This window comes from Cebus imitator, unplaced genomic scaffold (assembly GCF_001604975.1).
Source record: "Cebus imitator isolate Cc_AM_T3 unplaced genomic scaffold, Cebus_imitator-1.0 Scaffold242, whole genome shotgun sequence".
NCBI classification, from domain to species: domain Eukaryota; kingdom Metazoa; phylum Chordata; class Mammalia; order Primates; family Cebidae; genus Cebus; species Cebus imitator.
In genome coordinates, this window is record NW_016107557.1 from 1915600 (window position 1) to 1937165 (window position 21566).

Below are 21566 nucleotides of genomic sequence, written 5' to 3' on the forward strand. Positions count from 1 at the left end.
ATAGAATTTCCATTTGACCCAGCAATCCCATTACTGGGTATATATCCAAAGGATTGTAAATCGTTCTACTATAAGGACACATGCACACGAATGTTCATTGCAGCACTGTTTACAGTAGCAAAGACCTGGAACCAACCCAAATGCCCATCAATGATAGACTGGACAGGGAAAATGTGGCACATATACACCATGGAATACTATGCAGCCATCTAAAATGATGAGTTTGTGTCCTTTGTAGGGACAGGATGAAGCTGGAAACCATCATTCTCAGCAAACTGACACAAGAACAGAAAATCAGACACCGCATGTTCTCACTTATAGGTGGATGTTGAACAATGAGAACACATGGACACAGGGAGGGGAGCATCACACACTGGGATCTGTAGTGGCGAAATAGGGGAGGGATAGCAGCGGGGCGGGGGTTGGGGAGAGATAGCTTGGGGAGAAATATGCAGATATTGGTGATGGGGAGAAAGGCAGCACATCACACTGCCATGTGTGTGTACCTATGCAACAATCTTGCATGTTCTTCACATGTACCCCTAAACCTAAAATGCAATCAAGAAAAATTGAAAAAAAAAAAACTCCTTAATTAAGAACAAAGACCCTGACTTGCTTTTTAATTAACAAAATATGAGCAACTTCCATTTGATTAAATGTCCTTTTCCAACATGATGCCTGATCTGTGTGGTTTATTCCACAGTAATAACCTACTGTATTTTATCTACTCAGTCCTCTATTTTTTAACATTTAGGCTGTTTGCAATTTTCTACCATTATAAATAGCAACAGTATTGTGAGCATCGTTATATTTTTGCTTCCGTTTCTCAATTTTTTTTTTGTCAGAACTGAATTTTCTGTGTGAAAGAATGGACATTTGTGTAGCTTTTGATACATATTGCTAAGTGCCTTAAAGAAAACTGTAATGAGTCAGGTGGGTGGCTCACAGCTATAATCTTAGCACTCTGGGAGACCAAGGTAGTCAGATCACTCAAGATCAAGAGTTTGAGACCAGCTTGAGCAACATAGCAAGACCTCCATCTCTACAAAAAAAAAAAAATTGGCTGGGCATGGTGCCTCACGCCTGTAATCCCAGCACTTTGGGAGGCTGAGGTGGGTGGATCACTTGAGTTCAGGAGTTCAAGACCAGCCTAGCCAACATGGCAAAACTCTGTCTCTACTAAAAATACAAAATATAGCTGGGCATTATGGTACGTGCCTGTAATCCCAGCTACTTGGGAGACTGAGGCAGGAGAATTGCTTGAACTCAGGAGGCGGAAGTTACAGTGAGCCAAGATCACACCACTGCACCCCAGCCTAGGCAGCAGAGCCAGACTTCATCTGGTGCACACCTGTAGTCCTAGCTACTGGAAGGCTGAGGCAGGAGGATCACTTGAGGATCCTCAAGTGATTTCAAGGCTATAGTGAGCTATAATCATTGCCACTGAACTCCAGCCTGGGACTTGAACTCCTGGGCTCCCAGCACTATGGGAGGCTGAGGCAGGGCAGTTCACTTGAGCCCAGGAGTTCAAGACCAGCCTGGTCAACATGGCAAAACTCCGTTTTTACTAAAAATACAAGAAATTAGTTTGGCATGGTGACACATGCCTGTAATCCCTGCTACTTGGGAGGCTGAGGTGGGAGGATCACGTAAGCCAAGGGGTCAAGGCTGCAGTGAGCTGTGATTACCTCTGTACTTCAGTCCCGGTGGTGGAATGAGACCCTGTCTCAAAAAAAAACCAAAAGAAAACAAGAAACAAAAACGCTGGGCACGGTGACCCTACAATGACTATTTTGTATTGTGCTAACCCTGTGTTAGACTTTCATTGTTGCTGGGGTTTTTGTTGTTTGGATTCATTTTTTTATAGAGACAGGGGTCTTGAACTCCTAGTCTCAAGCAGTCCTCTTGTCTCGGCCTCCTAAAGTGCTAGGATTACAGGCATGAGCCACCATGCCCAGCGTATGTTAGACTTTAGATATAAATCAAATCTGTCTTTTTTACAAAGACCATGGATGCCAGCTATGATCCTTGTATAAAAGATAAATAAGAAAACTGGCCAGGCACAGTGGCCCACAGCTATAATCCCAGCACTTTGGGAGGCCATGGTGTGCAGATCACTTGAGGTCAGGAGTTCAAGATAGCCTGATCAACATGGCAAAATCCCGTATCTACTGAAAAGATAAAAATTAGCCCAGTGTGGTGGTGTACAACCTGTAATTGAGCTACTCGGGAGGCTGAGGCATGAGAATCACTTCAACTCCAGAGGTGGAGGCTCCAGTGAACTGAGATCCTGCCATTGCACTCCAGCAGGGGTGACAAGGCTAGACTTCTGTCTCAGAAAAAAAGAGAGACACAAAATGGTTGTCTAAGTTCAAAGAGCTGGTAAATGATAATGTTAGATTTTAAACTCAAGTCTCTCTAACTCTGAAGGCCATATATCTCATGAATTTGCTAGTATTCTCACTGTACATGAGAATGCCCAAACTGAACACAAGCTGGGTGTGCTGGCTCACGCCTGTCATTTGAGCACTGAGAGGCCAAGGCAGATGGATCACTTAAGGCCAGAAGTTCAAGACAAACCTGGCCAACATAGTGAAACCCCATATCTACTAAAAATACAAAAATCAGCCAGGTGTGGTGGCACATGGTTCTAATCCCAGTATTTGGGAGGCTGAGACATGAGAATCACTTGAAGAGCAAGACTCTAGTGTCAAAAAACAAAACGAACAAACAAAAAAATATTTTTTTAACTAGAAGGGGCCTTAGAAATTTTGTCCAGCATTTTTACTTTTCAGTGACAAAACAGCAGCCTGGTAGAGACTGAGTTAGAAAAGCCACATAGTGTTTTAGTCACAGACCCCCTCTTTTAGCCCCCCGCCCACACACACCAGACCTTTTTTCCATTACTCTTTTTTTTTCAGTTCTTGGAAACCTAATTTCAGTGGTTCTGGTTTATCTCTAATAACCTCTCCTAGCCTATTTTGGGTAAGTTTTTTTTAAGGAAAGATGAGTTTTGATTGTAGCATATCAAAGCTTCCAGTGGAAAAGCTAAACAAAGGAGCTGTGTCTGAGCCCTCTTTGAACCTCTTTTCTGGAAGAGGAAGATTTCCATTCCTGTTAAGTGAGTTAAGTACCCATACTGGCCCCTGAAACTATACTCTGGCCGTATTCGGTGCCAGTGGGCCCTGGAGCAAAGCAGCAGTGCAGGAGGCTTTCCTGCAGGCACGGTTCTGAGCTAGAGAAGCCCTGACTCTGAGGATCAGCCAGTCACTGAGATCAGACAAAAAACACAAGCAGATTTTGGGAAGCAGGTCAGGCAGTAGAAGCAACTCATGTTCTAGAGATGTCAGAGACCCATCAGAATTCCCCAGACAAGCAAAAAGTGATTAGGTAGTAGAAATAGACATGAGACGGCATGCAGCAAACAGGAGTCTGTACACACACATGCATGTACCCACACATATGCACACACATGTGAACACACACACTCTTCTCTCAGGAGACCTGACCTTTAAAAGTTCCCTGGCCCTCCTTCTGAGGGCCTTTGTGATTCCTCTGGGACAAGAACTAATCCTGGAGAAGATTCATTTTAAGCAATCAGAAAGTTGTGTGCAGCTGCCTTTTGTGGGTAGTAAGGGACAGAGGAACATGAACACTTCTGGGGGAGCAGCGTAAAATTTAAAACAGTTCTTTATATCTGTAATATTTCAGTATATTGTATGTGCATTGGGTAATCAAGGTACATCAGATTCTAATGTCAAACCTTAGTTATTTCCTTTTTGCAAAAGCATTTTTTAAGAAATTAATATACCGGCCACACATGGTGGCCAGTATAGGATTATGCCTGTAATCCTAGCACTTTGGGAATCCAAGGCAGGAGGATCACTTGAGGCCAGGAATTCAAGACCAGTCTGGACAACATAGTGAGACCCCGTCTCTACAACAAATGTTTTTTAAAAAAAATTAGCACCATTCCAGCTGGGCATGGTGGCACATGTCTGTAGTCGCAGATACTTGGGAAGTTGAGATGGGAGGATCACTTGAGCCCTGGAGGTCAAGGCTGCAGTGGGCCATGAGTGCACTACTGCACTCCAGCCTGGGCAATAGAGTAAGACCCTGTCTTGAATTAACTTATTAATGAAAATAAAAACTGAATATGTTATGTGGTTTTCTTGTGTTACTGCTTTTTAAATAGAGAATGCACCCTCTTAGTGCCAAAATCTAGTTTTGCCTCAATTGCATCTGGAAGAGTCTCATGAGATCTAGTAAAGTATATATATTTTAAAAAAAGAGTGAGAGTAAAATAAAAGTATTCAGCATTATTAAGATGAAAAAAAAAAAAATCAGAATGTGGCCAATGCGGTGGCTTAGGCCTGTAATCCCAGCACTTTGGGAGGCTAAGGCAGGAGGATCACTTGAGGTCAGGAGTTCGAGACCAGACTGGCCAATGTAGCGAAACCCCATCTCTACTAAAAAAATATATAAAAATTAACCATGCATGGTGGCACACTTGCCAGTAATCTCACCCACTCGGGAGGCTAAGGCAGGAGAATCGGTTGAACCCAAGAGGAAGAGGTTGCAGTGAACAGATTATGCCACTGCACTCCAGCCTGGTTGAATGAGTGAGACCTTGTCTCAAAAAATAATAAATAAAAAGATTTAAAAATCAAATTTACCTTTAAATTCACCTAAACTGAAATTTTAATTCCCCTAGAACCATATCTACAAATTTTTAGTGTTACTTTGGAAAGGGAGATTCAGGAAAGACTTTCTTAGACTTATTTTCCAGGCAAGGTCTCACTCTGTCACTCAGGCTATAGTGTAGTGGTGCAAACACAGCTCATTGCAGCCTCGACCTCGTGTGCTCAAGGGGTCCTCCTGCTTCAGGTTCCCAAGTAGCTAGGACCTTAGGGGTATGCCACCACACGTGGCTCTTTTTTTTCTTATTATTTTTTGTAGAAATGGGCTCTCACCATGTTGCCTAGGCTGTCTCAAACTCTCAGGCTCAAGAGATCCTCTGGCCTCAGCCTCCCAAAGTGCTGGGAAACAAGTGTGAGGCACCGTGCCCGGAAAGGAAAAACATTTTTGACCTGGAGAGGACTGTAAAGAATATTCGACCTAACCACATTTTCTAGATGAAAAAGATGCTGAGAAATGCTGAATTGTGCACTCAGGTTCTTCTGACTGATTAGAGTGGAACTGGCTCATTTGGACACAGTGAAGCCTATTGATTAAGTTGTTTTGCTTCTTCAAAGGACTGTCAGGATCATCAAACATTGAGTAGTCATTTTAAAGATCAGAAGCAGTGGTGGAAAAATCCAGCTTTGAGGTTTTATAGGACTTCACTGAGAATAAAGTCTGAATGAGAGAAAGAGCCCCTTCCAGCAAAGCTTCCCTCCACTGCTCTCCTTGTTTTGGAGGTCAACACGTACGTAAAAAGGACATGAAATATAAAGTAAACTTGAGAGAGCCACATCACATGTATGGCCAGATGTTGGTGTTCTTTGAGCTGAGTGGAAGTGTGGCCAGTGCTGAACTGCAGTAGTGTGCTCTGGCTCCACCACTTCAGATACAGATTACTATGCTTCTCATGTTTTCAATTTTCTTTGGAATTTTAACATTTGTGGTCATAAAATTACTGGTCTTTTTTATTTCTTATAAAAGACTTCATTCTGGCCTGGCGCGATGGCTCATGCCTGTAATCTCAGCGCTTTGGGAGACTGAGGCGGGCAGATCATGAGGTCAGGAGTTCGACACCAGCCTGGCCAATGTGGTGAAACCCTGTCTCTATTAAAAATACAAAAATTAGCCAGATGTGGTGGTGTGCACCTGTAGTCCCAGCTACTTAGAAGGCTGAGGCAGAAGAATCATTTGAATCTGGGAGGCAGAGGTTGCAGTGAGCCGGGATTGTGCCACTGTACTCCAGTCTGGGCGACAGAGCGAGACTCCAACTAAAAAAAAAAAAAAAAAAAAACTTCATTCTGACTGATATACTTATTTGTTTATAGAGCCATCTTTTTCTCAGAGATAGTTTTCTTACAGAATTACATATGGTATTTTCTTTTTTTTTTTTAAGACGGCGTTTCACCATGTTGGTCAGGCTGGTCTTGAACTCCCAACCTCTGGTGATCTGCCTGCCTTGGCCTCCAAAGTGCTTGGATTACAGGCGTGAGCCACCATACCCGGCCAATTATGATATTTTCATTGTACAAAATTTAACTCTAAATAGTTTCTACGCTGGAGTAAAGAAACATGATCCAGTTCTCCCTTAACACTACAAAGGTAACAACATGTAAAGTTAGACTACAAAAATATTGCTAGCAAAGGTGGGTGAAGCGTGTGAGGCACAGGGATGGTTTCTGCTGTTTTAATCACGGTAGCAGATAATTATTTGGGAAGTATTGTGTATGACTCCTCAGCAGATAATTATTTGGGAAGTACTGTATATAACTTCTTTATTCCTTTTCCTAAGAGATACTCTCTGCTTTTATTTCCTTCTGACCTTCTGTAAACAGAAAAAGATTGTTCTAATTGCGTGCGAGCTTTTTTGGAGATTAGTGTGACCTGCATCATATCTGGGATAGAGGCTTTGCTTACAGTGCCTGATTTGTTCTTCATAAGTCCCAAAAGTGTGGAGGTCACTGTTTAAACCTTTTTTGATTTTTTTGGTTTTTGTGTTTTGAGACAGAGTCTCACTCTGTCGCCTAGGTTGGAGTGCAGTGGCATGATCCCAGCTCACTGCAACCTCTGCCTCCCAGGCTCAGGTGATTCTTATGCCTCAGCTTCCTGAGGAGCGGGGATTACAGACACCTGCCACCACATCCAGCTAATTTTTGTGTTTTTAGTAGAGACGGAGTTTCACCATGTTGGCCAGGCTATTCCCGAGGTCCTGACGTCAAGTGATTTGCCTGTCTTAGCCTCCCAAAGTGCTGGCATAACAGGCGTGAGCCAGTTCGCCCAGCCTAGCCCTTTTTTGTTTGAACTATGTGGCTTACATGGCCTTTTTTCTTGCCCTGTTCTTTGACCAGACTCTGTATTGTAGCTTACATGAAACTAATGATTTCAGCAGTAGGTTTTAGGTCAGGCCAGTTTTTGGTGAATAGCTAATTATTAAAAAATTATTTTATGCTGAGCTTAATACCTAGGTGATGGGTTGATAGCCACAGCAAACCACCGTGGCACACATTTACCTATGTAACAAACCTGCACATCCTACACATGTATCCCAGAGCTTAAAGCAAAATAAAACAATTGAAAATTTTTTTTAATTTTTGTTATTTTAGCTAAGAACATCAAATAATTTTCACTATTAATCTCACATAGTCATGAGTGAATATATTTGCCTAATATTCTTCCTTTTGTGTTTAAAAATTTAGATACTAAGTAGAAATTACATGTTAATGTTTATATCACAAAGTATTTAGTAAATATTTTGTGAATAAATACACTTCATTTTGGTTTAGTCTAAAACAAGTTAGGATCTCTTCTCACTGGTAATAGGAATTTTAATTTTGTTTGGTACAATGTAGACATTTTTCTTTTTTTTTTTTTTCTTTTTTGAGACAGAGTCTTGCTCTGTCGCCCAGGCTGGAGTGCAGTGGCACGAACTCAGCTTACTGCAATCTCTGCCTCCCAGGGTCAAGCAATTCTCCTGCCTCAGACTCCCAAGTAGCTGGGACTATAGGCGTGCACTATCATGCCCAGCTCATATTTGCATTTTTAGTAGAGATGGAGATTCACTGTGCTGGCTAGGCTAGTCTGGAATTCCTGACTTGATGATCCGCCCACCTCAGCTTCCCAGAGTGCTGGGATTATAGGTGTGAGCCACTGTACCTGACCTTTTTTTTTTCTTTTGAGATGGAGTCTTGCCCTGTCGCCCAGGCTGGAGTACAGTGGTGCAATCTTGGCTCACTGCAACCTCTGCCTCCCGTGTTCAAGTGATTCTCCTGCCTCAGCCTCTCAGGTAGCTGGTATTATAGGCACCTGCCGCCTTGCCCAGCTAAATTTTGTATTTTTAGTAGAGACAGGGTTTCACCATGTTGGCCAGGCTGGTCTTGAACTCCTGACCTCAGTTTCCCTTATAATATTAACCACTGTTTTATTGTGTGCCAGGTAATGTGTTAAGCATTTTGAATGTATTACCTCATTTAATCTTTCCAATAACACTATGGAAAAAGTGATAAATACTCTCTTTCACAATGATAAAACTAAGATAAGAAGCATCCTCAGGCCTGGTGCAGTGGCTCACACCTGTTACTGCAGAACTTTGAGGTGGGAGGATCACTTGAGCTCAAGGCCAGACTGGGCAACATAGGAAGACCCCTGTCTCTACAAAAAAATTTAAAAATTAGCTGGGTGTGGAAGTGTACACCTGTGATCCTGGCTACTGATCCTGCCTATAATCCCAACACTTTGGGAGGCCGAGGTGGGAGGATTGCTTGACTCTAGGAGTTCAAAACCAGCCTCAGCAACATTGTGAGATCCCATCTCTGCAAAAATTAAAATAATGAGCCAGGTGTGGTAGTGCACACCTGTGGTCCCAGCTACTTGAGAGGATGAGGTGAGAGAATCACATGTATCCAAGGTGGGAGGATCACTTGGACCCAGAAGGTGGAGGCTGCAGTGAGCCAAGATCACACCACTGCACTGCAGCCAGAGAAACAGGGAGACCCTGTCTCCAAAGAAAAGAAAGAAGCATGCTCAGTGTTACATCACCCTAATCAGGGCAGAGCCAAGGCACAAACCCAGACCTGTCTAATTTTAGACCCCCTGTAGTTTGTCTTCACTTGCCTTGAAACTTTGACGTAATTTGGTGCCTCATGTTAAAATAACTGTTTAATAATAAAATGGTATTAAGTAGCATATAGCATGAGAGCACAAATGTCTAAGAAATCGATTTCTCCACCTGTACTTCACTCAGGAGGAAACCCTGCACAAGTCGACCAGCAGCAGCAGCGTGTCTCCCTCTTTCCCTGAAGATCCAGTCCTGGAGGCCATGTCCACGAGGAAGAGTGAGTAGTTGTGGTGCAAAGATCGAGAGTCAGATATCTTATTACAAAACACACTTGACCTAGAGCAAGGATTCCAGAGTACCTTGTGATCATTTGGGGTAGAAAGAACTAACTCTGGCATTTCACTGATCAGGAGATGAAATACTCATTTTCCAAGGGTGTCATCATAAGGTAGGGCTAACCTGTTCACCAGGCCTCAGGGTCTTATGACAGAGCAGGCACATTAGTTTTTATGAACAATAGTCATGGGAAATATATAAATCAGTTGTATGTGTTTTGTTTTGTTTTGTTTTGTTTTAGATAGAGTACCTCCTTGGCTAAATTTAAACCAGAAGCCCTAAAAAACCATATTTATTATCACTCCACCTACGACCCACAGACACCCATATTCAAAAACCTGTGTAGATAGTGAAAACATATTTATAAATCTTTAGGAGATAGTTTCTGAACACAGATATCTAAAGTTAAGGGATTTTTAAAGCCTTTTAATAATCCTTTTCATTTATAAGATCATTATGAAGGATTAAAAATTATATATTGGCTTGATTTCTCATATGCAAAAATTCTTTAAGTAGTGTTTTTATTATTTACACAGATTATATAAAAAGTAGTCAGTGCTGGCTAGTTATCCACAATTGGTATTTGACCAAGCCTATTAAATATTGTAGGGACCCAGTTGGATCACATAATGGAATTCTGTATCTTTTCTGGACTGTGGAAATTATATCTGTATTTTCCTTAGTGGTTTCTCTTGGTGGGGCGGTCTAAATGGATGGATCATATGTAACTTTGTGTTGACTCTCACTTTCTACACCCACTACATTTTAGCAGCTCTGCTTTGTACATAGAGTAGGAGGAAGCACTAAATAAAACTCTGGCACCGTAATTTATTTCTAATGTTCTCCTTAAGTTCTCAAAAAGTGAATCCAGAACCGTTCAGATGCTAAAGCATTCTCCTTTTAAACACTATCTTAAAATGTTACTAGGCAGAGGAGGACAGTGGTACAATATTAACATCAAAGCTGAAGCCTACTTTTTGCAGTTTAAATACAGTTTAATATAAACTTAAAAACAAAATGTCTTGGTAAACGTAGAAAGAAGGGTGTCCTTTATTTTATCTTTAAAAAGAGAATGTAAAAAGAGGGTACACTTGAAAATTTTTGTATGATTTGTGAATCTTTCTGGCCACACCTAACATTCTTCCTTTTTTCTTGCTATTTCTTTAGCAAATTTACTTTGCAAAGATTCTTCTGTAACAGTCCTCAGAGTCTGCTCCTAAGGATTACCATTGCCATCTTAAAATAGCTCTCCAATGAAATAAATAATTCATCTTCAAATACCGTGTTTGTCACAAATGTCAAAGGGTTTTGTGTTAGAAAATTCACAGTGAGTTTTATTTCATTTGGTTAAATCTTTAGAGCCTCCAAAGTTCCTGCCCATATCATCAACACCCCAGCCAGAGAGACGGCAGCCACCCCAGAGACGACATTCCATTGAAAAGGAAACGCCTACTAACGTGAGGCAGTTCCTGCCTCCTTCCAGGCAGAGTTCCCGCTCTCTTGTAAGTACAGGAAAGACCACTAGTAACTTAGGGATCAAATAGAAGACCTAAAGTCGATAGCTTTCTTATGAAGATGATAAGGAGAAAAGAACTTGCAAAAGTTAGAATGAACTTTGAATAACTTACTTAATAGCTAAAGAAAACAAACAGCTGTGCATAGTGGCTCATGCCTGTAATCCCAACACTTTGGGAGGCCGAGGTGGGAGGATTGCTTGACTCCAGGAGTTCAAGACGAGCCTCAGCAACATCGTGAGATCCCATCTCTACAAAAATTAAAATAATGAGCCTGGTGTGGTAGTGCATACCTGTGGTCCCAGCTACTTGGGAGGATGAGGTGAGAGAATCACTTGTACCCAAGAGGTTAAGGCTGCAGTGAGCTATGATTGTACCACTGCACTCCAGCCTGGGCGACAGAGTGACACCTTGTCCAAACACTATCAGTAACTTAAATGAATCTTGACAGTGTTTGTTCATTTTGAGCTCTTTTTTTCCTCCAGAAAATTTATCAGTGGTTGAAAGTATGGTTTATTACTAAAGAAATGCTTGCTTTCTTTCAAATGCTATAAAAATTGTTAAAAATTGACCAAAAAACTCTTAGCAAAATGACTACAGTAGATGATCTTATTGAGGCAAAAGTACAAGAGGGAGAATTTTGATCCATTAATAACCACTGTACCTTGTTTTCTAGTATGTTTTGTGATATTTGGGGCCAGTAGTGTTATTTTGGTGGAACTGGTTAACAGTTTTTGCTGTTTTCCAGAGACTTGCAGGTTCTTACAGTGGGTGCCCATTTCTCAGGACAGTGGACAGCACACAAGGGTCTGCCAGGAGGAATTAATAGATCTCCCAGCCAAAGGAGTTCTCCAAAGACACTTTTGTAGCCCCACTTGGCTTCTGAAATATTTATAGGCAAGATGCATGGCTACAATTAATATTCTACCCACAGTCAGATATCTAATGTGTTTTCAAATATTCAAACACAATGTATTCAAACACAAATGTATTCTAGTATTTTTTATTCTAGAATAAAATAATATTCTAGAAAATATTTTCTAAATATTTCTAAAATATTATTCTAGAAAATATTTTGTATTCTAGAAAAAATATTCTAGTATTTTTTATTCGAATAAAAAATACTAGAATACATTTAATGCTTAAGTCCTTTTTTTTAAGGCTGTGATGAATTGTTAGAGTTTCAATTAAAGTAATAACAGATGGGAGATAATGCAGTTATTGTGAAGACAGGATTTTGTTTTGTTTTGTTTTTTTGAGACTGAGTCTCGCTCTGTTGCTAGCTGGAGTGCAGTAGCACGATCTTGGCTCACTTCAACATCCACCTCCCGGGTTCAAGCGACCCTTATGCCTCAGCCACCTGAGTAGCTGGGACTACAGGCCTGCACCACCAAGCCCAGCTAAATTTTTTGTATTTTTAGTAGAGTCAGGGTTTCACCATGTTGACCAGCATAGCCTCCCAAAGTGCTGGGATTGCAGGTGCGAGTCACCATGCCCAGCCAAAGACAAGGATTTTGAACAGAGCTTAGAATGTTAACATTTAGTCAGTTATCTCTATTCGAAAACAGTGAAATTGAAGAACTAATAATTTTATGGCCATACCTGATAGAATTCTTCTAGCTCTAGAATAATCACCAAAACACAGCTATTTGATCAAATTGTAGCCTTGTCAGTGGTTTACCAACAGGAAAACAGAACTCTGACCAGACGGATTCAAACTTAAAAATCCAAAAACTTGTTTTCATGTGAATAAGTTGTTGCTTTTACCAAAATATATCGTTATTATCACAACTTTAAAACACATAAGAGGGGCCAGGCTCAGTGGCTCACCCCTATGATCCCAGCACTTTGGGAGGCCCAAGGAAGAGAATCGCCTGAGGCCAGAAGTTTGAGACCAGCCTGGGCAACTCAATGAAATCTCTGTCTCTACAAAATTTTTAATTAAAAACTTAGATGTTGTGGTGCGTGCCTGTAATCCCAGCTACTCAGGATGCTGCACAGGGAGGGTCTCTTGAGCCCAGGAGTTTGACGCCGCAGTGAACTAAGATTGTGCCACTCCACTCCAGCATAGGTGACAGAGCAATACTCTGTCTCTAAAAAGTGTATATACATATATATACACACATATGTGTACATGTGTGTATATGTGTATGTGTGTGTATGTATATATATGTAAGAGATAATTTGTGTTTTTTTTCATAAGTCTAATTATTAGGGTATTCTCGTCTTCACACAGCTTTTCCTAGAAGCCAGTCTATCATTTAGCTTGTAACTGGCTGTTACGTAATCATACAATGTCATTATTGAGGTTAGACTTAAGTTTAAAATTAACAATGTAAAGGAACTATCAGATTTGCTGTAAAGTAGTTTCAGCTAATAATAGAAGTTATGCTAAGACCTTAAGCCAACACCAAGGGCCCATGAACATGTCTGTTTCTTGGAGCTCTTAGTGTGTGCTTGGTCAGGCCATGCACTGTTACTTTGTGGAGCAGGAAGGAGAGCAAGATAAACTAATTTGCAATCACTGAAGAAGGTCTCGGCAAGCAGGCAGTGGGAGGGCCCCTCTGGTCAGCACTCAACAATGGTCGTCAGACTGAGGGCAAGGAGCAAAGTTCATATAGGCCTCCGAGCACCAGTGGAGACAAAATTAAATGATCTTTCTTGCTAATAGCTTATCTTGGGAAACCCATAAAATCATACCTTGTAGTAACGCCCTATAGCTTGGTAAGTATTGTTTTTATAAGTGTAATTAATTGAAAAATGTAGCTGCATTTTAGAAAACATAGAATCAGTTTGTGTTTATAACTCCTCAACTGAAAATGGCAGGAATGTTTTATTGATTTTTTTTTTTTTTTTTTTTTTTTTTTTTTTTGAGATGGAGTTTCGCTTTTGTCGCACAGGCTGGTGTGCAATGGTGTGATCTTGGCTTACCGCTACCTCTGCCTCCTGGGTTCAAGTGATTCTCCTGTCTCAGCCTCCCGAGTAGCTGAGATTACAGGCATGCACCACCATGCCCGGCTAATTTTGCATTTTTAGTAGAGACAGGGTTTCTCCATGTTGGTCAGGCTGGTCTTGAGCTCCCGACCTCAGGTGATCCACCCGCCTCGGCCTTCCAAAGTGCTGGGATTACGGGCATGAGCCATTGCGCCCAGCTGATTATTTTTATTTTTATTGTATCTCCCTCCCTTGTGATGTGTAAAGTAATTTTTTTCATCATTTGATCAAATAACTGAGGGCGAGTGCTCATCTAGTCTAAAGGCACCTCGTGTTGGCAGTACCTTCCCAAGGCAGGCACAAGTGGCTGCCTGGCACATGTCCTTATGCTTTCTCGGGCACAGTAAGCAGTTGCCTCTGTCCTTCGTCACAACAGGCCCCACTCAGGAAACTCAGAGTGTTCACAGGACTCTAAATTAGAAAAATCCCTGCTGTGTGAACACAGATTCTGCAGGAAAGACTTCGTGATTTCATCACTGATTTATACTTGTGGATGCAGGCATTGGCATGGACTGATCCATCCTTATGGTGTTTTTTGTTTTGTTTTCCTTTTGTGATCTGTAATCACTATGTGTAGTTCATTTGTGTTCAGCATTATTTTCTCCTGTTCTTTTCCCCCTGCCGTTTTCTTTTTCCCTTATCTGTTGTTCAGGTTCCTAGGATAACCAGTGTATGGCCAAGGACGCCTTTCCGACCACTTTTTTCTACCATACAAACAGCTTCTCTGCTCAGCTCTCATCCTTTTGAAGCAGCCATGTTTGGGGTAGCAGGGGCTATGTATTATCTGTGTGAGAGAGCTTTTACCAGCAGGTGGAAATCCTCAAAGGTTGGCCTCTTTCTGCTGGGTCTGGGATTATTTCATTCTCTGTATCTCTGATGGTGACACCTCAACTGTTGCGCTCTCTGAGAATTAACAGCTTAGATAGCACTTTGCTTCCAATCATTGATTCCACTCTTGTGCAGGATGCACTGATCATGCTGTGGTCTCAGTTGAAGGGGAAATAACTGGGAAAGGACAACAAACTAAAAATGCAGCATCAGATAAGAGGGACCTGTGGGTGTTTGTCTCCTCAGGTGATCTAACTGTATAGCAGGGACAGTGCTGCCATCTTTCTCTGTGTGCAGCAGGCAGTCTGAGCCCGTGGAGTGCATTGCTCCTAGGGCCTCCCCCCACCACCAGAAGACTATTTGCTCACTTATTCCGTGGGCAGAGCAGCCTCCTGCCAGGCCAGATAGCCATGGTGGACTCCACCTGCCTGCCACAGACACCTGCATACACAGGACGTGGGCTCAGGAAATCTGTGTGTTCCCAGCACCTGTCATGAAGCTGTGTTATGACAGTCAGGGTGTATGTTACTTCTCTGCAGAGATAAATTTTAAGTTTCCTTTTTATTGATGTGGCTATTTTAAATAGTTCTGCATTACATTACTGTTTTTTGAGGTTTTTTTACACAGAATAATACACCATTATTTGAACCTTCACATTTCTAAGTGAAATAAAAAGCTCTAGGACCACATCAGAACTGCTGCTGCTACCACGTAGCAGGTGTTCAGAGCAGCCTTTGTGCCACAGCAGGCAAGGCCTGGCTCTCTAAGGCCCTGGATTTACTAACCTTGTCCTTGACAGATGACCCTGCAGCTGGTTTCTTGGTTATTCTTTCTTGCCCATCTTAGTATAGAAAGGAGACTCAATGTAAATAAGACATAACACATTTCTTTCTCTGATCTTTGTCATGAAATGCAGGGGAAGTCTCTGTCCTTTTTTTCCTATTTTAGATGTGCCCTTGGTCAGCATGTGGTCAGGTGCCAGGGTGGCTTTTTAACTCCTGTCACTCCTGCCCCTATTGAAGAAACTGCTGGCATTTTATTATCAATTCTCCCCAAACAGAGATACCTGTACACTAAGGCCATATACCACTTTAGGCAAAGAAAGGATTCACTTTGAGTTTTATAGTTGGTTGAGGAGAGTAAACGTAATAGTTGCTATTTTTATTTAAATTTGCCTCTCTTTGGTTTATTAAAAACTCAAAAAGCAATGGTTGTTTTGGGTAATTTTCAAATACCAGTTACTTATTTATGAAGTTTTTACTAATCATGAACACTGTATAAAAGATGACTATTCCCATTTCTCTCTGTGGCACAATAACCAAAATTTTACATTACGCTGTCTCTGTGCTGGCTAACTGACCCCTTTTGAATGGCAAAATATAGCCAGAATAGTATCACAAATACTCAGCAGTTTTAATGACATGAATAGAAGTAAGTTTAAAGTCTTATAGCACGTTATTGTCTTCATTAAAGCTCTCTAAGATTTAGCCTTCCTTTCCTGAATTTGGGAGTCCCATTGACACATGGACAAGCAAGGGAACTAGAGTTGTGCTAGTGTGGTCCTTCCCCCAGCCATGTCTGGCCACTCAGATGGGCCGAACACTTACAGTGGGAGCCCCAGGCAGTGGCGTATTGGGAAAGGGCTCCTGCTCTCACTGCAACCTTGAGTGCCCTCCACATTCCAGAGCACTAGTAGCTCTACAAGACCTGTGCAAGTTTAATTTGGCTTTGGAGATGTCAAATTAATATTTTTATAAACTGAAAAAAAATAATTAAAACTATTCCAGTAACTATCATTTTATGTTGCATTAAAGTTTTGTTGTCCTTGGGAAAACTCCAAAATTAAAACATTAGCATTTGACTGGATGGAAATTATTTCACTAAAGGGTATTCTGCTTGAATGTGTTTTTAAAAAAAGATCAAGAAAACAAACAAAAATCCACTATTTTTAAATTATATCTCATGATGGCTAGGCATGGTTGCTCACAGGTGTGATCCCAGCACTTTGGGAGGCTAAGGCTGGCGGATCACTTGAGGTCAGGAATTTAAGACCAGCCTAGCCAACACGGCAAAGCCCCATCTCCACACAAAAGTAATCCAGGTGTGGTGGTGCGTACTTGTAATTTCAGCTACTCAGGAGGCTGAGGTATGAGAATCACTTGAACCCAGGAGGCAGCGGTTCAGTGAGCCAAGATCGTGCCACTGTTCTCCAGCCTGGGTGACAGAGTGAGACCTTGTCTCAAAAAAATGAAAAAATAAATAAATTATATCCCATGAAGTACTGGATTTTCATGTGGGTCAAAGCAGTGAGTTGAAAGTGTGCTTTGCTAAGCCCTTTTGTGACTCAAGACTGAAGAGAGGGAGGTGCAAGCTGTCAGGTCTGTTGTGCCATGCTAGCGTATCTCTACAAATGAAAAAAATCGCCATCTGCCTGAAGGGTTTACAGCTCAGGTATCTACGTTATAAAGACAGTTAAATTTGGTACTGTTTGCTGTCTTCTTGGCATGCACAAAAGCAAATCTGATTATCTGGTTATTTGCTACATAATAAATCTAGTAGTGTTTACCTGGGTATGTGCTAGACTCCCACGTTATTTTGTTGCAGTATAGCCATTTTGTCATAGTTAGCCATCAGAAAGTATACCCTAGTCATACTCATCACTGATGAATAAAAATAATAGCAAAACTTCTGAAATACATTAAAAGCTGAGAAATGCCATCATTCAGTTGTGTTCAGCTAACACTACTTACTTAGTGCACAGTTTGAATGGCCTAACCTTCAGAAAGGCAGTTTATTGTTCCCAATTAAAGCTACTCTTTTCTGAAGTTGGAGCAAAACAGAGCAGACACGAACACGCCAATTTAATCCTGTCATCTCTGAACGTAGTTCCTGTTTAAAGAGAAAACTGTGATCGTTGATTTTTTAAATGAATATTTTAAGCATCTTAGAGCCTTAATCTTTCTGGATAAACTTACTCACCTGCCCTCTTATACTAATAAGCTCCTCATCTTAAAAATTCAATTGCAGGATTTTTCTGAAAGCATTTTTAAGCAAATATAATTTCCTTAAGTTAGCTTGAACAGAGATGGTTTTGTATGGATTTTTAGTAAAATGCAGTCGTTCTTCAGACTACTTTTTTAAGTAAAATGCTAATGTTTGACAAGTTTGCAACCTAGATTTATTTTTTGTTTTTCTCTGATTGAAAGACAGAAATGATTGTTAAAGCTCTATAAACTGACTGCATTCATAGTCCTATGTTTTCTCACTGGCGTGTTGGATTCCAGAAAGCCTGTGAGCGATGCTGTTGTGTGTGTGTGGGAGTGAATTATAATGTGTTTGTGCTGAGAACATTCAGTTTCAGTGTCACTGCACCACAATGGCCCCTTGCAGCCTGGCAGGGTCCGAATGCACAAGACTGTTCTGTCTTTCTCTGAGATCCACCAATCAAGTGCGGGGCCGGATGGGGAGCAGATGGGCGTGAGGCTCTTATTCAGTGAGATCAGTTACATCAACATCTTCCGCAGCTGCTGGTAGGGAAACCATTAACACAAGACAGCCAACATAAATATTTATTGTGAAATTATTTTACATTTCTCTAGTCTTTCCAGTGCTGACTATCAGCAGTTGTTGAAAGTAAAAACAGAAATCTAGAGAACTGTGGGGCAGCCTGGAGAGACTGCCTTTTGGGTATAAATGGCTCCAGCAGTTTCATGTTCCAGTTTCACTCATACCATTAGAATTTGTAAATGTGTGCTGATGTAACTGATCACTAAATAATGCTTCTCAGTAAAAATTACTAACCATCTTCTTTTGGCTATTCTGGGTACCACAAACCAATTTTAAAAACAGGGCCGGGCTGGCCAGGCACAGTGGCTCATGCCTGTAATCCCAGCATTTTGGGAGGCCAAGGTAGGTGGATCACCTGAGGTCAGGAGTTGAAGACTAGCCTGACCAACCTAAAGAAACCCCGTCTCTACTAAAAATACAAAATTAGCCAGGCATGGTGTTGCATGCCTGTAATCCCAGCTACTCAGGAGGCTGAGGCAGGAGAATCGCTTGAACCTGGGAGGTGGAGGTTGTAGTGATCCAAGATCACGCCGTTGCACTCCATCCTGGGCAACAAGAGTGAAACTCTGTCTCAAAAAAAAAAAAAAAAAAAAAAAACAGGGCCAGGCTGGGCATGGTGGCTCACACCTATAATCCTAGCACTTTAGGAGGCAGAAGTGGGTGGATCACTTGAACCCAGGAGTTCAAGACCAGCCTGGACAACATAGTGAAACCCGATCTCTGCAAAAAGTACAAAAAATTAGCTGGGCATGGTTGCGTGTACCTGTAGTCCCAGCTACCTAGGAGGCTGTGGTGGGAGGATCACTTGAGCCCAGGAAGTCAAGGCTACAGTGAGCCATGATCATGCCACTGCCCTCAACCTGGGTAACAGAATGTGACCCTGCTGCCAAAAAAAAAAGGACCAATGTAGATTTACTTTTTATCTATTGGTATATAGTGTACAACACAACACTAAGTAATGTTTTTTTTATAAGCATAGGAGAAAACTGACATAAAATTGGTTTAGAATAAAATTTTTTTCAATATTTCAAGCATATCTATAGCTTGAAATATAGCCCTGCTTAACAGAATAGTTACTTGAGTCAGAATACCTGAGCAAATGTGAGGAACTTTCATTTATTGGAAATTTCAGTAGATCACTTGGTCCCCAAATGTTTTCTGCCATCTGTAGCCTTAGTGTGATTAGAAATGATGTGGTCCCCAGAGGGAGCCAGCTGTTCCCACAGGTATTGGGAAACCTCTTTTCTTCTCTGAAGCTACTAATCAGGTGTCTGATCTGAAGGAAAATTTTGCGCTTCCAGAACAGGGGGTGGGAGTCTCTTATTCATGTGACATTTTGAATTTCAGGAGGAATTCTGCTACCCAGTGGAATGTCTCGCTCTTACTGTGGAAGAAGTGATGCATATTCGCCAGGTCCTGGTGAAGGCAGAGCTGGAAAAATACCAACAGTATAAAGACATCTACACCGCCTTGAAAAAAGGAAAGGTAGTGCTGTTTAAAGTTGATTGATCAGAAGAGTAGAAGAATGGCTAGTCCCATGCATGGTCTCCTGAAGGAGTTATCTGCTAGCCAGGTGGCAACATATCTTAGAGGGGATTTGGGAGGTGCGATGTTCATATCCTAGCAGACAGCGCCTGTGCTGCCTCGTTCACAAGAGGGGGCATTTTTGTTTTTCCCTTAAAAATCAAAACTGGAAGGCTTTCGAGCAACCATAACAAATAACGATATGCCTTCATAAAGTCGTATGTGCATTTAGTCAGTACACTTTTAAAGGATCTGTAAAGAAAATGTGTCTGAGAAACAAAGGAGGGTTTTTCAGAAACCTTCCATGATGAGGAGAAACTTGAGAGCTGTGGCCTTTTATTATCTTTTGAAATAGAATTATAATTAAATACAGAGCTGCATTATCAGCATCACAGAGCCAACTGTTATAAACGGGATTTCTGAATTATCTTCCTCTTCCTGTCTATTAGCTTCCCCATATATAGATGTTAAGCATATTCAAACATGGATATTAGGAAATTTGCTATTGGCAATGCTTCTTTTTTCCTCTTAAATTTGTGTTTTTTAGCTCTGCTTTTGTTGCCGAACCAGGAGGTTTTCCTTCTTCACTTGGTCCTATACTTGTCAGTTCTGTAAGAGGTAAGGTATTTTGTAATTGATGAAAAGATAAATTTAACAGTTGTAAGAGAATTACCTTCCTTATCTCACCATTTTTCTACACAGGAATAAAATTAGAAATAACCCATTCAGTTGTTACCTTGTGCTATCCTTGCAGGTTCGGAACATTGATTTCCTCAAGAGAGGGAGCCAAACATTTATTTGATATTGAACTTAGAAAATGTTTCTCTGTATGTTATTTATTTTACCTAAGATCATTCTAATAATATGTCATGTTTGAACAGAAAAAAATAAGATGTGATTACTATGCAATTCCCGGATAGACAAATAACAAAATTCCAAACAGATGTAAGTTGGTCATTTTATAGGAGACAATGTAAGAGTTAAGTTCTGTAGATTATCTTTTTGGCAATTTGCAGCGTGTCAGTTTGTTACATTCTAATAGAAGGAGGGAGAGTTTTACAGTTTATTGTAGAAACTTACAACTGTACTGCCATAGGCTTCTCTAACTCTCGGTTGCATCCACTGTATCATACCAAGTAACATTTATGATTTTGTCTACAGGCCAGTGTGCTCACAGTGTTGCAAAAAGGTAAGCTAAGCTTGGTTTAGTTATACTTGTGTTTCTTTTAGTGACTGCCTCTTTAACAGTACTGCTCATTGTCAGTTTTATTTGGGATAATAGATGCGGCTGCCATCCAAGCCATACTCCACTCTTCCTATCTTTTCACTGGGACCTTCTGCTCTGCAAAGAGGGGAAAGTAGTACGAGGTCAGATAAACCCTCCACTGCTCATCATCGGCCACTTCGGAGCATTGCCAGGTAAGCAAGGGGCCTGGGTTGTCAAACCATCCTTTGCAGAAGAAGAGTTCTACTCTTGAGGACTGTGGTTGGGTGTTAGGGTTTAGGCTCAAGGGGTTTTTGTTGGTTAGTTTGTTGGTTGGTTGGTTTTGATACAGTTTTAGACTTGCACACAAATCTCCAAAACTTCCACAAAGGTAACTTTTCAAAGGATAATGGCTAGCCACTTTTGAAGGATACTTTCATCACATAGTTTAAATTTTTTTCTTCTTTAGAAACAACTATTTTACTGTGTCCTATAAGAGTCATCTTTAAAACTGACCTTGTTTTCAATGGAGTTGGAAATTGGAATGTAACAGTCTCATCCTTCTTTCCTCCTTGCCTAGTTTTAAAAGAAATCTGTTTAATCCTTTTTACAATGTTCTGCCATAGCTTTGATTGACTTTACTATTGTAAAGGCAGAAATAAAGCTTTATGCCAAAAGCTGAAAATGAATGAAAAAATACCACCTGAGTATCAGTCCTTTTGCATTTGGTGCAGAGTAAGGTTAGTTCTGGGCCTTAAGAAAGATGGAAGTTGATAGGCATACCCGAATGCGAAGAAGAGAATGAATCCAAGCTGGAAAATACTCTTCAGGATATTATCCAGGAAAACTTCCCCAACCTAGCAAG

General features: G+C 41.1%; 1 protein-coding gene across 4 annotated transcripts in view; it reads left to right on the forward strand.

Moving 5' to 3' along the window:
• The window catches only part of SPIRE1 (spire type actin nucleation factor 1), a 208234-nt gene that overhangs the window by 179143 nt on the left and 7525 nt on the right, over positions 1-21566 (forward strand). For 2 of the 4 annotated variants that reach the window (XM_017498459.2, XM_037727865.1), the window contains 7 exons: positions 8921-9011; positions 10430-10572; positions 14231-14404; positions 19321-19458; positions 20045-20115; positions 20659-20686; positions 20780-20916. In XM_017498459.2, coding sequence (XP_017353948.1) covers positions 8921-9011; positions 10430-10572; positions 14231-14404; positions 19321-19458; positions 20045-20115; positions 20659-20686; positions 20780-20916 — 782 coding nt within the window. The remainder of the gene's footprint in view (positions 1-8920; positions 9012-10429; positions 10573-14230; positions 14405-19320; positions 19459-20044; positions 20116-20658; positions 20687-20779; positions 20917-21566) is intronic. The other 2 variants (XM_017498461.2, XM_017498460.2) reach the window with 1 other exon arrangement.